Source organism: Bos grunniens, chromosome 22 (genome assembly GCF_055505025.1).
Source record: "Bos grunniens cultivar Pamir isolate PY7600 chromosome 22, Bosgru_T2T1.0, whole genome shotgun sequence".
NCBI lineage: Eukaryota > Metazoa > Chordata > Mammalia > Artiodactyla > Bovidae > Bos > Bos grunniens.
This window is the reverse complement of record NC_141186.1, coordinates 54,195,202-54,207,973: the sequence shown is the minus strand read 5'-3', so window position 1 is coordinate 54,207,973 and position 12,772 is coordinate 54,195,202. Positions and strand designations below refer to the sequence as shown.

At 44.2% G+C, this 12,772-nt stretch overlaps 1 protein-coding gene across 5 annotated transcripts in view; it reads left to right on the top strand.

Annotated features, from left to right (window-relative positions):
* LARS2 (leucyl-tRNA synthetase 2, mitochondrial) overlaps positions 1-12,772 on the top strand; it is a 146,478-nt gene that overhangs the window by 81,100 nt on the left and 52,606 nt on the right. For all 5 annotated transcript variants that reach the window (XR_015151777.1, XM_086368423.1, XM_086368422.1 and 2 more), the window contains 2 exons: positions 7,260-7,367; positions 7,815-7,974. Coding sequence is in view for 4 of the 5 variants with exons in the window: in XM_086368422.1 (XP_086224548.1) it covers positions 7,260-7,367; positions 7,815-7,974 (268 nt within the window). In the remaining variant the exon portion in view is untranslated. The remainder of the gene's footprint in view (positions 1-7,259; positions 7,368-7,814; positions 7,975-12,772) is intronic.

Below are 12,772 nucleotides of genomic sequence, written 5' to 3'. Positions count from 1 at the left end.
TTAGATATTGGGGTCCCTCAGATTTTATATGGAAAAGGATTTCATAGCACTTTAGTAAAGAGTCTCAAAGCCTGCTGTTTTCCCAAGTTTTTGGATTCTATGAACCAGTTTAAAAAAAAAATGTGTTAGTCTCTCAGTCATGTCCAACTCTTTGAAGGCCTCCTCTGTCCATGGAATTCTCCAGGCAAGAATACTGGAGTGGGTTGCCGCTTCCTTCTCCAGGGGATTTTCCCAACCCAGGGATCAAACCCAGGTCCCCTGCCTTGCAGGCAGATTCTTTACCATCTGAGCCCCCAGGGGAATTTAGGTTGGCCAGGGTGGGGAGGGGAGGCACGGCCCATTGGCAAATAGAATGACTTGAGATGAACCCTGTCCCCTGTCACTATAATTGCAAAACACCACAGAAAGGATATGCTCTCAACAACACGCCAAACAGGTAAAACCAGTTCTGTGCATTGAAGAACCGCAAATGCTCAGCAGGCTGTTCCTGTTGTGGTGGAGATTTGATGGGGCCCTGGCCTGAGCTGAGGGGGGCTTGTTGAAGGCACCTGCTTCTTGGGCAGGTGCTTTCTGGAGGCCTGTTCCTCAAAAAATCAGTCTTAAATAATGAGTTTATTTTACAGCGGAGACTAAAAAGGGCTTGCTCAGTTGTTCTCCAGAGGGTGGTTTCTTTTCTTTTCTTTTTCTTCATTTCTTTTGATTTTTAAAAATATTCATAGATTTGGTAAGGATTTAAGCAGGCGTACATTTTTCTCTGCCACAATTAGCATATCAAAACATTCACATTTCATTCTATTTGAATCTTTTGTCCTCATCAAACTGTGAATATTTTAAGCAAAAGCACTTCCAAAGGGTATATTCTAGCCTTGACAGTTCAATCTGGAAGAAAAACACCATGAGAAAGTTTATAAACTGAGGCTCAGTACTGGAGGGAAAGGGACGGGGCAGGAAGGGTGTCAGAAATGGACCCTGTGAGCTCCGAATTGTCTGTGGCAGGAAAGGATGGGGTGGGAGATGGAGCCAACCGTCAGATCATGTCACATGGGTTTTATCTGATGGAAGCACATCAGATCCCATGAGACCACATGTAGGTTTGCTTGGAAGTTAAATAGAATCTCAGTGATCCTTGGAAAGGAAAAGCCGTGGGTCATTCGGAGTTCGTAAAGTCCTAGTTACGTGCTTGCTGACATTTAAGATCCCTTAAATGCTGCATAAATTGGAAGGTTTTCTAAAATACACAATTGTATCAGAAGGCTTTTTAATAGTTTGTAAACATTATGTCTTATTATTCTAATATTAATATATAATTAATATATTTAAGATTTTAACACTTTTGCTACAGTGATATCAAGACAGTACAGTTTTAGCTAGCATACATCAAGACCGTGAGGGACTTCTCTAGCGGTCCAGTGGCTAAGGCTCCATGCTTCCAGTGCAGGGGTCCCAGGTTCGATCCCTGGTCAGAGAACTAGATCCCACTTGCCACTAGTAAAATCCCGCATACTGCAAGGAAGACTTGAAGATGCCATGTGCCACAACTGAGATCCAGCACATTCAAATAAATAATTATTTCTTTTAAAAAAGAGGTTGAAACTTTTAAAGTCCATTATCAGATAGGAACCTTGATTGAAGCAACCTGAAGTTACTCTGGTTAACTTAAGCCAAAAGAGAATTGATCAGAAGACGATCAGGTTCCTCATAGCTGGATGGGAAGCTGGAGACACAGGCCTGGGCAAGAGTCAGGGAGAACAAGAGCACAGCGGAGATCTTGTCCCGGGAATGGTCTTTCTGAGTCTGCGCCGCCTCTCAGTTCTGCTGTGGCATTTAAACCAGTTGGCCCTGTGCCTCTGGGCCCCCCTCAGTGTTCTGACTGTGCTGAGCCCATGATGGGTTACACTGTTTAACTGCAACAGGGGAGAAGAATAGGGCGGGAAGAACACCCCCTTTCTAGCTTTCATAGTTGGTGATGGGGCCCTGCCGCTCACCCATCTTGTAATTCCCCTCCCTACCCTCCCCAGAAAGGAGAGACTTCAGATGCTGGACGGCTTAAACAATAAAAGTTCATTGTGCAGTTGGGGAGCAAGTTTCTGAGGAAGGTGAATCGTAGTTAAATGAGGCTTAAGGAATGAGTTTTTGGTCTCACTCAAGGGAGCTCAGTGATGTTGTGCAGATTGTTAGACCTCTGGGAGCCTCTGGGTCCTCATCTTAAGAAAGGGAGTTTTGATCACAACCCCAGCCCTATGACTCTGCAACCAGAGTTTTCTTTCCAGGAAAAAGATACAAATATGAATAGGATAATAGAAGCAGGCAGGTCTTTAAGAAGTGCCTCTTTTACCTTAGAGAATGATAAGTTGAAACTATCTGAAATACAGACGCGGGAAAGCTGGATTTAAGGAGCTCTGCTAGAGAGGAGTCACTGCAGAGTGAGCTGCAGGGATGCGTGTGGACTTAGGAGTCAGCTGCACCTTGCTGCTCGTGCTCTTTCACAGTTCCGCCCTGTACTTGTGGACTGACTTAGAGGAAATTCCTCAGGCTTGTTTTCTCATCTGTGAGGTGGAGATAATACTCCTTGATAACGCTCCTTGACCGTGGTGAAGATTTAAATGAGGTCCCATACGTCAGAGTGCCTGCTGCATAGGAATCGATGTACTAAGGTTACTGCTTCCCTCGCTAGAGGCCTGGGGATCTGGTTCTAGAACACAGTCTTGCTCTCTGAGTCTCCCCCTGGAGGGGAGGGAGTTAAATGGGAATTTAATGAGCATTTGCCCAGTTCGAGTTCGCAGTCCCAGGCTCCAGGCCAGGACTCTTGTGGGGTTTAAAGAAAAACCAGAGTTTGTCCTCGCGTTGCTGAGCGCACAGGCCGGCGTCTCCCTGTGCCATGCTCTCTGGGAGCAGTGTGAGAGAAGAGTTGTGACCTGTGTGATACAAACTTAGTAGAAAGTCGTTGTTTTACTTTTACATTTTTATTATAAAATAAAACACAGATAACCATATAAAACAAATATGTAGTTTATTGAATTATTTTAAAGCAGCTGCCCTTGTAGGTCAAGATAGTGGATCTCGCCAGCACTCTACAGGCCCTCTACATGCCTCATCTCAATGTAACTGCCCCCCGAGCCCCCATAGTCACCACTATCCTGACTTTAAGAATAGTCACATCCTTGCCTTTCTGTCAGAGAAGGCAGTGGCACCCCACTCCAGTACTCTTGCATGGAAAATCCCATGGATGGAGGAGCCTGGTAGGCTGCAGTCCGTGGGGTAGCTAAGAGTCGGATACAACTGAGGGGCTTCACTTTCACTTTTCACTTTCATGCATTGGAGAAGGAAATGGCAAGCCACTCCAATGTTCTTGCCTGGAGAATCCCAGGGATGGGGAGCCTGGTGGGCTGCTGTCTATGGGGTCGCACAAGAGTTGGACACGACTGAAGCGACTTAGCAGCAGCAGTAGCAGTACCTTTCTCTATAGTTTATCACCTAGATGTGCCTCCCTGGATAATACAGTTTATTCCTACCCTCGTCTTTTAAATTTGATGATGTCTGCTAAGTGTTTTAATCTGTAGGTTTCCCTCTTTATCCCTTTCTCTTCCTTACAGTTTATCGGTTGAAGGACTGGGCTGTTTGGCCCACAGTTTCCTGGGTTTTGCCGACTGGATACTGATCCTGGCACATTTCCACACGTCCCTGTGCCCCCGGACTCCCTGGCACCTTTTTCATTTTTGCTTTTTGGCTGCACTGTGCAGCATGTGGGATACTGGATCTTAGCAATTCCCCATCCAGGATCGAACCGGGGCCGGCTGTATTGGGAGCACGAATCTTAACCACTGGACCACCAGGAAAGTCCTGCCTGGTCCTTCTTACCCACCAAATACAACGTCTTCTATAAAGGAGCTCAGTGGCCGCGTTGTAGTTGAACTGGATGGGAACGTGGGATCTTTGGTACATGATTCACTCGTAATTGAGATACCTCGTATCATCTTCTCCTTTCCATGGCAGCTGATTTCTTTTGAAAGAATTTCTAGGAAAGCCTTATTTTAGATGAAGTTTACATTGCAGTACTTACCAACTGACTCATTTTTATCCCTCATGCATCTTTAGAATGATATATCGAAGATCAAATCCCAGAAATCCCATTAACCTCTGGGTTATGCAAAAATTAGTTGTTCAGTTTTTCAAGTCTGTGGTGTCAGTAACAGAAACTGTGTGTTTCTAATATTTGTTTGGTAGCTTTCTTAAACTGTTACAGGCATATGTAGCTCTGCAAATTCATGTTCCACTTATGTCAGTCAGGAAGGGAAAATATGGAGAAACTATAGTTTATCTGAAAGAATGTGGGAATAGGCTCTTTTAATCAGTAAGTGTTCTCCTTAGCTTAATGTGTTCATACGCACCTTCATGTATGTGGTAGTTTCTAAGGAATTTGTATGCAACTCAATACATATAAACTATATATGAATATAATTTAACATTTCTTCAATGAGTCATGATCTTATACTGCCTTACAGCCATCACTATGGGTGATTTTTTAAAAATGATTTCTTATTCTACTTGTTGACCACGGTGGGTCTTTGTTGCTGCACACAGGCTTTCTCTACTTGTGGCAAGCTAGGGGTACTCTTGGACCGAGTCCAGAAGATTGAGATGATAAAATACAGGTTATTGTGTGTTTTGCTAGAAAATATTACCCAGAATCTTCTCACAAATCCTAGTTATTACCACCTGCCATTCATTCTGTTAACATATACTAGCCTCTGGCTAAGCATGAAGTTTACTTGCATTTTATGAGTACTCAACAATAGAGAAGAAAATCATATTTCTACATACAGTTCATTGTCAAAAAGGTATTAAAATTTCTCATTGAAGAAACAATAGAAAATAAAATTGATGTTAGGGACTCTGGCAATCCTGCTTTTGTGTATGCCCAAACTCTGGCAGTTGGTGATGGACAGGGAGGCCTGGCATGCTGTGGTCCATGGGGTCACAAAGAGTCGGACATGACTGAGCGACTGAACTGAACTGAACTGAACTGAAGCCTCCAATGTCTGGATGAGGTCCTGATGCTTAGGGGTGAAGAATTAATACATTCTGGGGGATAAACTAATGAATGAACACATCTCTCATCAGCCTGTAGGTGTCCATAATCCACAGTTTATGCCTCAAAATAAATTTCCAAATCCTGAAGCTTGCAGACTCTCCCAAATAAATGAGAATGGATGGATAGATAAATGACAAATACAGAAAATGCTCTGTGTTGTTTATCACATGATTGAGTAAGAGTCTCTTCACTATAGGTGAAAGAATGCAGTTAGTAAGTCTGGGAGGATCACAACAAACTGGGAAATTTTTCAAGAGATGGGAATATCAGACTGCCTTACCTGCCTCCTGAGAAACCTATATGCAGGTTAAGAAGCAACAGTTAGAACTGGACATGAAACAATGGACTGGTTCCAAATTGGGAAAGGAGTACGTCAAGGCTGTGTATTGTCATCTTGCTTATTTAACTTGTATGTAGAATACATCATCCAAAATGCCAGGTTGGATTAACCACAAGATGGAATCAAGATTACCAGAGAAATATCAATAACCTCAGATACGCATATGACACCATCCTAATGGCAGAAAGTGAAGAGGAACTAAAGACCCTCTTGATGAAGGTGAAAGAGGAGAGTGAAAAAGCTGGCTTAAAACTCAACATTCAAAAAGTGAAGATCATGGCATCTGGTCCCATCACGTGATGGCAAATAAATGGGGAAAAAATGGAAGCAATGACTTTATTTTCTTGGGCTCCAAAATCACTGCAGATGGGGACTGCAGCCATGAAATTAAAAGACATTTGCTCCTTGGAAGAAAAGCTGTGACAAACCTAGACAGCATACTAAAAAGCAGAGACATCACTTTGCTCACAAAGGTCCATCTAGTCAAAGCTATGGCTTTTCCAGTAGTCATGTACAGATGGGAGAGTTGGACCATGAAGAAAGCTGAACACTGAAGAATTGCTTTCAAACTGTGGTGATGAAGAAGAGTCTTGAGAGTCCCTTGGACAGCAAGGAGATCCAACCAGTCCATCCTAAAGGAAAGCAACTGAATGTTCTTTGGAAGGACCGATGCTGAAGCTGAAGCTCCAGTATTTTGGCCACCTGATGGGAAGAGCTGACTCACTGGAAAAGACCCAGATGCTGGGAAAGATTGAAGGCAGGAGGAGAAGGGGATGACAGAGGATGAGATGGTTGGATGACATCATCAAGTCAATGGACATGAGTTTGAGCAAATTTTGGGAGATAATGAAGGACAGGGAAGCATGGCGTGCTGCATGAGGTGGCAAAGAATCCGACAAGACTTAGAGACTGAACAACCAGTCTGCGTTTTAGTCCTGGCTCACCTTTTCCTGTAGGTGGCGCGAGTGGCAAAGACCCCTGCCTGCCAATGCAAGAGATGCAGGTTCCATCCCTGGATTGGGAAGATCCCTGGGATGAAGGCATGGCAACCCGCTCTAGTATTCTTGCCTGGAGAATCCCCGTGGACAGAGGAGCCTGGCACACTACATTTCATGAGGTTGCAAAGAATCAGATACGACTGAGTGACTTAGCACGCATGCACACACACGTGGATTAAAATTAGACAAATATCAATGAAAATAAAATGTGCGCCTCTAATAGCAAATGTTACACAAATCAGTATGATGATGTCTGTTATGCTAATTTTTATTTTTACAATAGATTTATAATGGTCTATATATTCTATAGCTGAGCTATAGAACAGCCATGGCTTATCTTAGAGTTTAAAAATTCATAAACATGTGCTGCTTTTGTTTAGGTTCTAGACTGGGGAGGAGAATGCCCCAACCACATCCGTCAAAGATAAGCATGTCGTTGTTCAGTTGTTAAGTGGTGTTTGACTCTTTGCTGCCCCATGGACTGCAATGCGCCAGGCTTCCCTGTCCTTTACTATCTCCCAGAGTTTGCTCAGTTTGATGTCCATTGAGTTGGTGATGCCATCCGACCATCTCATCCTCTTCTTGTTAACGTTCTTCTTTCTCTGAAACCTTGGCTCACTGAGAATAGAGAAGTGGGTGAAGCCCATTTCGTGAAGTTGAGTCACGATGGGCCCATCTGTATAACCTTTGCTGGGCCTCTCTGATTGGCCAGTAAAGGAGAAAAGGGTGAATTCCTGAGCCTCAGTGACCCCAGTTCTCCCACCAGTCACTTGCTTTGTCTTAAGCAGTCTGTAGTTTCTACTTTTGCATTCTCCTTTCATTCCTACAGGCCATGCAGGACGCGCTGGCAGGCCTTCCAGAATGGTATGGGATTAAAGGCATGCAGGCCCACTGGATTGGCGACTGTGTGGGCTGCCATCTGGACTTCATGTTAAAGGTGATTGAGCAGGAGCATCTGCAGCAGTTAATGCTCACAACCCCCCTTCTGCCTCTTTAGGCCTCTTTTTAGAAAAGTGGGTGCCTGTATTCACATAAATCCTGGAGGAAAGTATAGCGCCTTTCCCAGGACAAATAACATTGACAGTTATTGATTCGTGGACAGAGGAGCCAGGAACTGGGGAAAGCCTCTTTCTGGGCATGCTCTGACATCCTTTGATGGGGATCCCCAAGTAGGCCTGGGGGTAGGCCCTGGGGAAGCCTCCTGAAAGAGGAACTGCGGCCCTCTTCTCTCTCCGCCTGTCTGCCCCTGCCTGAGACCATCTCAGGCCCCCACATGCCTGCCGGTGCCTGGGACTGAGGAGGGGTGGGAACAGGGGATGTGGGCTGGGGAGCACGGCAGCCCAGAGTGCGGACTGAGAACTGAAACGACTCTGCCTCTTGTCAGGTTGATGGGCAAGTCACAGGAGAAAAGCTGAGCGCCTACACAGCCACCCCCGAGGCCGTTTATGGCGCCTCCCACGTGGCCATCTCTGCCAACCACAGGCTCTTGCACGGGCACAGCCCTCTGAAGGAAACCTTTCGGAAGGCCCTCGTCCCTGGCCAAGGTAAGTCGGCAAGTTAAGGTTAAGAAGGGGGCGTTACGCCTTACATTTCACAGAGTTCACGGTCCTTTCACATATGTCATCCTTGTGATCTGTTCCTCTCCTTGGCCTGACTTTATGTGTTGATTTTAAAACGTGAGGATCAGAAAGAGACTTGAAAATAAGTTACTTTGAGCCAGTAGCTTCTCCGCTTCTTAAGTTTTTGTTTGAAAGTTCAACTCTTTCCCTTTAAATATAATCTAGATTCAAAGCTCTTTTCTGATAAGAATAGACTCTTGTGCTTAATTTATAGTCTCATCATCAAATAAAACTATACTGACAAGGACAGGAAGGAAGCCAGTGAGAAACAGAGGAAACCTTTTCAATAACTTAATTTTAGTGTCTCTTAAGAATTCACAGAGTGATCCGAGCAGACCAGCAGGGTCCTGGTCTTTAATGAGAACCAAGCTGACCTCAAATTGGCACAGCGAGTGTTGGTCAGTGAGGATGAGAAGTGCCTGTGCATTAGTCTGAAGTCCAGGGCTGCAAGCCACAGAGTCCATCTCTGGCTCACCCAGAGGAAAGGGGGAACATACTGGAAAACTGTGGGGAAGAACCAGTCTGGAAGAAGACTTGGACTAGGCAGCCACGGGAGTTGGGGCAGGAAGAATGAATAATGTCTTGATACCACTGACTGAGGGAATCTGCTCTCACTTTGCCATCAGCACTTGGGGCACTTGCTTTGAGATTTGTCCTGCAGAGAAACGTGTCCGATTGGTACAGCTGGGGACCCCTGGCCTCTATGTTGGCCGAAGGAAGGCCAGGTACCTTATTCCTTGATAGCCCCCCAGGACTGTCATCCGTGAGGAAGGGATAGCTCTGTAAAACTCAGGCTGTTACCAGAGGAAGGAGTATGGATCCTGGGCAGGCAAAAGGAACTCCCCTGTTAATTAGAAGTAGGTCTCAGGAGAAATGTAAATATTTCTGTAAAAATCTCAGCCCGCTTCACTTTTCATAGACTATATAAACTTCAACCCAAACCACACAGTCTGAATTATTGCAGGTCTGTTTAAGTTACTAGATTAATAAAAATTTTTGAATAGTAGTATAGTTTCATGTTTTTTTTAAAAAAATAATTGGAATGCATAAAATAGCCAGAAGGAAAGACTCCCTGATCAGATTGGAAGGATAAACAGTGTTGCCCCAGCTTCTCTCTGCTGAAGATTTATAATTGTTAACAACAGTAACACTCAGATCAGTTAATATTTACTGAGAGCCGGCTGCGTGCTGAGCACTCGGGGATGGGTAGGTGGCCACTCACAGTCTTGCCTTCTGGGAGGCTGCAGCAGAGGAGACCCAGATGCATACGTAATTTGCTGGCCCAGGACACATATCACTCGGTTTCATCTCTTTTGTTGTATATTGAAATAAAGAAAAGACTCTTTTAAGATTTCAGTGTGTGCTTCTGAAGTCCAGTATAGCTCTCTCTCAGTTTTATTTTCCATTTATTCAAAAGAAAAATTGGATTCTTTTCAGTGGTTTAAAGGGAAAACTCATCATTTATACTCTCATGAACATTTTGAGATTTCTTGAGAACTATGGCAGTGGAATAATATCTAAAATTGAAAAACTAAAAAATGTGAATCTGACCTTCGATTCCCCCTCCATGCTTAAGTTGGGGACATAAATTAAAATGAAGTAATAGCAGTAGGGGATTAACTAGCTAATAAGTTATAAAAGATATAGTTCCTGCCATGAAAGATACTATATGAACCCAAAACATTTTCACATGTAAGAAATTAAGAGGCTGTGGTGGCATGGGCCAGTTTTCACAGTCACGTTGGTATTAGCACATCTGACTTGGCCTGGTTGGTTTCCTTTTGGCTTGGTTCTCCCCTCTTTAGTAATTTCTGAAATAAATCCAAACGGAATGCTCCTCTTGGCTCTAAATTTTCCGATTCTAATTTTCATAGTGGAAATATTCTTTTTGCAGATGCCAATTTATTCAAAGTCTCTAGATTAATTTGCACGTCAGGTCTCTGGATATTGACCTGTGGCCTCAGTCGTTTGTGGCCAGTACAGTGCCCGAGCGTAACGCGGTTTTCCCGAAGGTGAATTGAAACTGCTGCATGGATATGGGTTTATGCCTCCTCTGGCCTCTACGGTCACATTTTAAACCTGAGCATCTTATCACTAGTGTCATTTACCATTGCCAACTGGCTCCGTTCAGACAGGTGCCTTGGTTTTCCCTCAAATATCTGTTTTTCAGGATAAATATTAAAGCAGTGACCACTTCAAGTCACGGTAGCACACAGTTGTGATAGAATTTATCGCTTGCCTGAGCTTAAATTATCACACTCAAGTTCCTACAGTTGCTGAGTTGGTGTCTGCATATGGGCTCCTGAGTTGGCACAAGACGACCAAGGTTCTGATCCCAGATCTATCCTGTGACTGAAGGAAGTTGAGTTTTCCCAGCAGCGCAGGTGATGGGGCTGTCAGGCAAGGTGGTGTGGGGGCCTGGTGGGTACAGAAGGAGCCCTGAGGGGCTCTGAGGAGGAGGAGTATGGACAGGGTGGTGCTTGAGTGTTAGAGTGGAGGCAGGAGAGCTGGCTTCCCCAGTAGTGAGGTGAGAGGTGAGTAGTGAGTGATGGCCCTGAAACAGCGGCCATCGGGATGGAGGGGCGAGAACAGCTCTCAGAATTATTTGTTTAGAAGACTCCTCGGACATCTCCCTGATTTTTGGCCTGGCTGACTGTGTTGCTCATGTGTTTGACTAAATGTACTGTTTTTGCTCAACATCCTGTAATTGGCACAGATTCCTTTAAGAGAGCAAAAAGTAACGTCCCTCTCCGTACAGATCTTGAAATCGAGTGTATTTCCGTAATCATTGACATTGTCTCCTCTTCTCAGTTGACTACCTCTGACTTAAGTCGTGTTACATAAGCTGTGACTTGATAGGAACTAGAAACCATAAAAAGCATCAATGGGGGAAATATTGTCCGAGTTCTAGACGCTGTTCTGTTTTTTCCTGGAGTCTTTTTCTTACACTCCTGATATTAAAATATGCAAACCCTGGGGCTTTGGAACCATGCATTTCAGCTCTGAGTCACCGATGATCTACACAATGCATTTTTTGCCAAAAGGGTAAACGAGGTCTCTGTAATAAGAGGCTTAGGAACCCTGTCGTTGTTGACACATTAGAGAGAGGCCCCAAAACATCGAATAATTTATGGCTCCCTATTGCTTTGCCCTGTCTCCATAGAATCAGCATGAGGGTGGAACAAAGGGCAAGGAACAGAATCCTGTGGGTAATAGTTTGTTCTTAAACCTAACTGTCCCTGCTAGCATCCTTGCAGTTCAGCAGGTGTTAATAGATGCTGTGCGGAGGAAAGCTTCTGTGCTCAGGTAACCTGGCATAAAGCAGAAATAAATAGGTTTCTTTGCTTCCACTTGTCAGTGTCTTCTCTGTGCTGACGTGCGTTGTGACTGTCTACAGGGGAACGTCAGGCGCCTCTCCTCACGCGTACTTGACCACGGGGCCCTGTTTCCACAGAGATCTGGGGACCTAGCTGCAGGCAGCACCGCTCTGCACCAAACAGAAGTCTCTGGTCTGTTTTTCCAAGGGGCATGAAAGACCCGCCTAGTTTGCAGTGGGGCCTGAGAGAGAGGGCAGCTTCTTGCCTAGAATGTTTCCTTTGTAATTACTGGCTGTTAAGCTAGGAATCCTTTGTGTTTTCTGCGGCGTTTCGCTGTGATTTAACCCCTGTATGAACTGCTTCAGTTACTTGGGGTTTCTCCCTGGCTTCCTGCTTCACGTTGCCGGCACACGGCTCATGAGACATGTGGAGAACGCCAACTCTGACCAAGAACTTCGGATCTTAACTTTGGTTCTTTCTGAGAAATAGGTCGTGACTGGGTACAGCAGGCACATTGCTGTAGGGCGTTCATTACACATCTGCTCATGTGTAAATTCACATATTAGCTTTTTTTCTAATTGAAAAACAGTCACAATAGACTTTTATGTGGGAAAATGAAAAAAATCCAACCCTTTAATCCATACTCTACTTTTTTTCATATTTTTCTGATAAATGACTTTATTGATATATATTTTGCATACCAAAAAATTCATCTATTTAAAGTGTACAGTTCATTGGTTTTTTGTATATCCACAGAGGTGTACAACCATCACCACTGTCAATTCTAGGACATTTTCATCACCCCCCCAAAGAAATGTCATACCCTCTAGCAACCATACTCAACGCCTCCTATTTCCCCAGCCCCAGAAGACCACTAATCTACGTTCTTTCTCCATAGATGTGCCTATTCTGGACATTTCATGTACGTGGACTGGCGTGATATTTGTTCTTTCGTGACTGGCTTCTTTCACTTAGTGTAATGTTTTCAAGGTCATCCAATGTTGTCGAATGCGTTAGTACTCCATTCCTTTTTATTTCAGAATAATACTTCATTATAGATACCACATTTTATTTATCCATTCATCAGTTGATAGACATTTTGGGTTCCACTCTCTAGCTAGCTGCCATGTCCCTTTGGTATGGATTCTTGTGCGGATATATGCTTTTATTTCTTCGTGTATGTATCTAATTCTGATTTATTTCTTCGTGTATGTATCTGTTGAGTTGTTGGGTCTTACGTTAATAGGAACTCTATATTTAACTGGTTGAGGAACCGTCAGACTTTCTCAAGGCAGGTGCTCTATTTTACATCCCCAGAAGCAGTGCAAAGGGATCCATTTTCTCCACATTTTTGCCAGCACTTGTCACTGTCTTTTTTGTTATGGTCATGCTAACGGTTGGTCATG